Consider the following 2,306-nt stretch of genomic DNA (forward strand, 5'->3'; position numbering starts at 1 on the left):
CAATGGTGGCTGAAAGGGCCAGAGTGGCTCTTGGCTTCTCGGTCAGGAAAACAAATGTTATGGCAGAAATCAGGCTGGGCAGAAGCGACAATCCAAATGTACTCGGAGGTTCAGAAAAAGACTTTTATTTGCACTGCTGTGGGCTCAGCGGAGTTCTCTCCAGAGGCTGGGCCCTGCGTCGGGGTTCTGACCTTTTTGGATACATGATAAGCTTCCGGTACTCAGGGGTCTTTCCACACATGAGGCAGCGTGGGTGGTTGGCTGATGTGAGAAGCAAGTGAGATTACAGGAACCAAGAGGACGGTTCTGGAGGAGTAAGGAAGGGGAGGGTTATCTGCTCTTGGCTTGCCTTCGCACTCTGGGGCCAGCGTCGGGAGGGCCACTTCTTCCTCCTGCTGGTTGAGTGCTGCCACACAGGAAAGGGTGCTCTCCAGGGGCTCAGGTGTCACTAGCAGACAAGGAACCCTCACTCGCAGCCCACGCCCGCAGCCACCCTGTGTGAAACGGGCAGGGTTGGGGGCCAGGAGCACGCCCATTGCCCTGAGCCCAACCTGTTTAGAGAAGGAGACCTGACCTAGGGACTGGGGGACACTCGGTGCTGAAGGGCACGATTGTGGGGAACTGACAGGAATTGGTCCTAAAGGAACCTGTGGCCACTGTCACTAATCCTGGGACAGGCGTCCACAGCACAAGCCCAGCTGCTGACCAGGTCTCCTCTCCAGGCCTGAGTCTCAGGCTCGTTCAGGGCTCTTACAGACCTATAAGAACTGCACAGGACGCCAACATACAGTGCTCAGGCTTTATTCTAGACGCTGGCCAGAGAGCTGTCAGAGGGAGTGGTGTGAAAGTGCCCACACTGGGCTCACCCTGGATGTGGGGCAGGACTCCTGCAGCTTCTAAGAAGTGTGGACTTGAGCTCTGCCAGCTGGTTATGGTGACTTTTTTCAGGTGTTTCTTCATGTTGCCTGAGTTGTCCAGGGGTCGGAAGGCTGACTTGCTGTTTACTTTCCACGAACTTTCACTTCAGTGACTGTAGTGGTCTGGATAGTTCTCACATTCATGGCTACGCCGAAGAGGAGTGCCGCTATGAGGGCAAGCGAGCGACCAAAAACGACTCTCAAATACACCAGTGACATACCACCTGCCCTCACTGACCGCCTTCTTCTTGGAGCGGGTCCGCTGTCCACACTCCCTCCCGCACCACTGTTAATGCACAGGGGAGGGTCCCAGCCTACATGGCAATGGCAGTTCCTGTTATTGTTGCACACGCCCCTGTAGTTGCATTTCGAAGGGGGACAGTTGTAGTCTATGGCCGCCAAGGTAGCATTGCAGAAGCCTTTCAGACAAAACTTTCCACCGCCGCAGGGAGTACCAGATCTCACAGCACCAACATCAGTGCTTTCTGTGCCACGGTGTGCACCCACCCCAAAACACAAGGACTCCCCGATGATTGAGTGATGGAAGCCCACGTGTTCCTGCAACCGAGGCAGATGAGTGACGTTGACACACTGTAGGCGTCCACACATAACGTCAGCGTCCGCACAACGTTGTGGCGCGAATCCAATCGTAACTTTACAGTGTCCAAATCGGTGGCCCTTTTTATTGATGCTGTAGCAGACGTCTGGCGCGCTCAGCGCCCCCTCCCCAAAGATCTCCTTGCAGTGCATACTGCGGTCGGTACAATTGCCCTCATAGCAGTAGCCGTCCTCAGTGCACGGGGTTCCATCTTGCAGATAAAAGTCACTGGGGCAATTCGTGTCCTTCCCCATGCAGTACTCCGGAAGGTCACAGATGTTCTGGATCGGCCTGCAGAGCGTCCCTGCAGGTGCTTGGGTGCAGTTTGTGCAGCACGTTTCTCTGTTACAAATGCTCCCGGGTGAAAAGCGGCAGTCACTTTCGCAGCACGTGTTGCTGTAACACTGCTTGAAGGTCCCACAGTCACACTGCTCTCCGTTTTCCACCACAGAGTTTCCACATCGAATGGTTGTCAGGCTACTGTTTGAATACACCAGCTGCCCTCTTTCTTGGAAGAGGCAGAGTTGTATATTATTATTAAGTACGTGTGCTGTGTGTTGAAAAGAACAGTTACTGAATGAATCTGTCAACACAGGGTATCTGTACATGATGCAGGTGGCCCTTCTCTGGCAAACACACTCCACCGTATCTAACCACAGACCAAAAGTGGTCCCTATTTGGTTGGAGGCTATAATTGATACAGTAAATAATGTCTGGATAGTTGACCCCAGAAAAGATCGATTTCCACGTCCGCCACAGCCGGGAGTAACCAGGGCTTAAAATTAACTTCA

At 53.5% G+C, this 2,306-nt stretch overlaps 1 protein-coding gene across 1 annotated transcript in view; it reads right to left on the bottom strand.

The window, feature by feature from the left end:
- Window positions 1-1,001: 1,001 nt before the first annotated feature.
- LOC102435319 (disintegrin and metalloproteinase domain-containing protein 21-like) overlaps window positions 1,002-2,306 on the bottom strand; it is a 2,354-nt gene continuing 1,049 nt past the window's right edge. The window contains exon 2 of the mRNA XM_006107845.1: window positions 1,002-2,228. Within this exon, the coding sequence (XP_006107907.1) occupies window positions 1,002-2,228 (1,227 nt within the window). The remainder of the gene's footprint in view (window positions 2,229-2,306) is intronic.

The sequence above is a fragment of the Myotis lucifugus genome, unplaced genomic scaffold (assembly GCF_000147115.1).
Source record: "Myotis lucifugus unplaced genomic scaffold, Myoluc2.0 scaffold_1482, whole genome shotgun sequence".
NCBI classification, from domain to species: Eukaryota; Metazoa; Chordata; class Mammalia; order Chiroptera; family Vespertilionidae; genus Myotis; species Myotis lucifugus.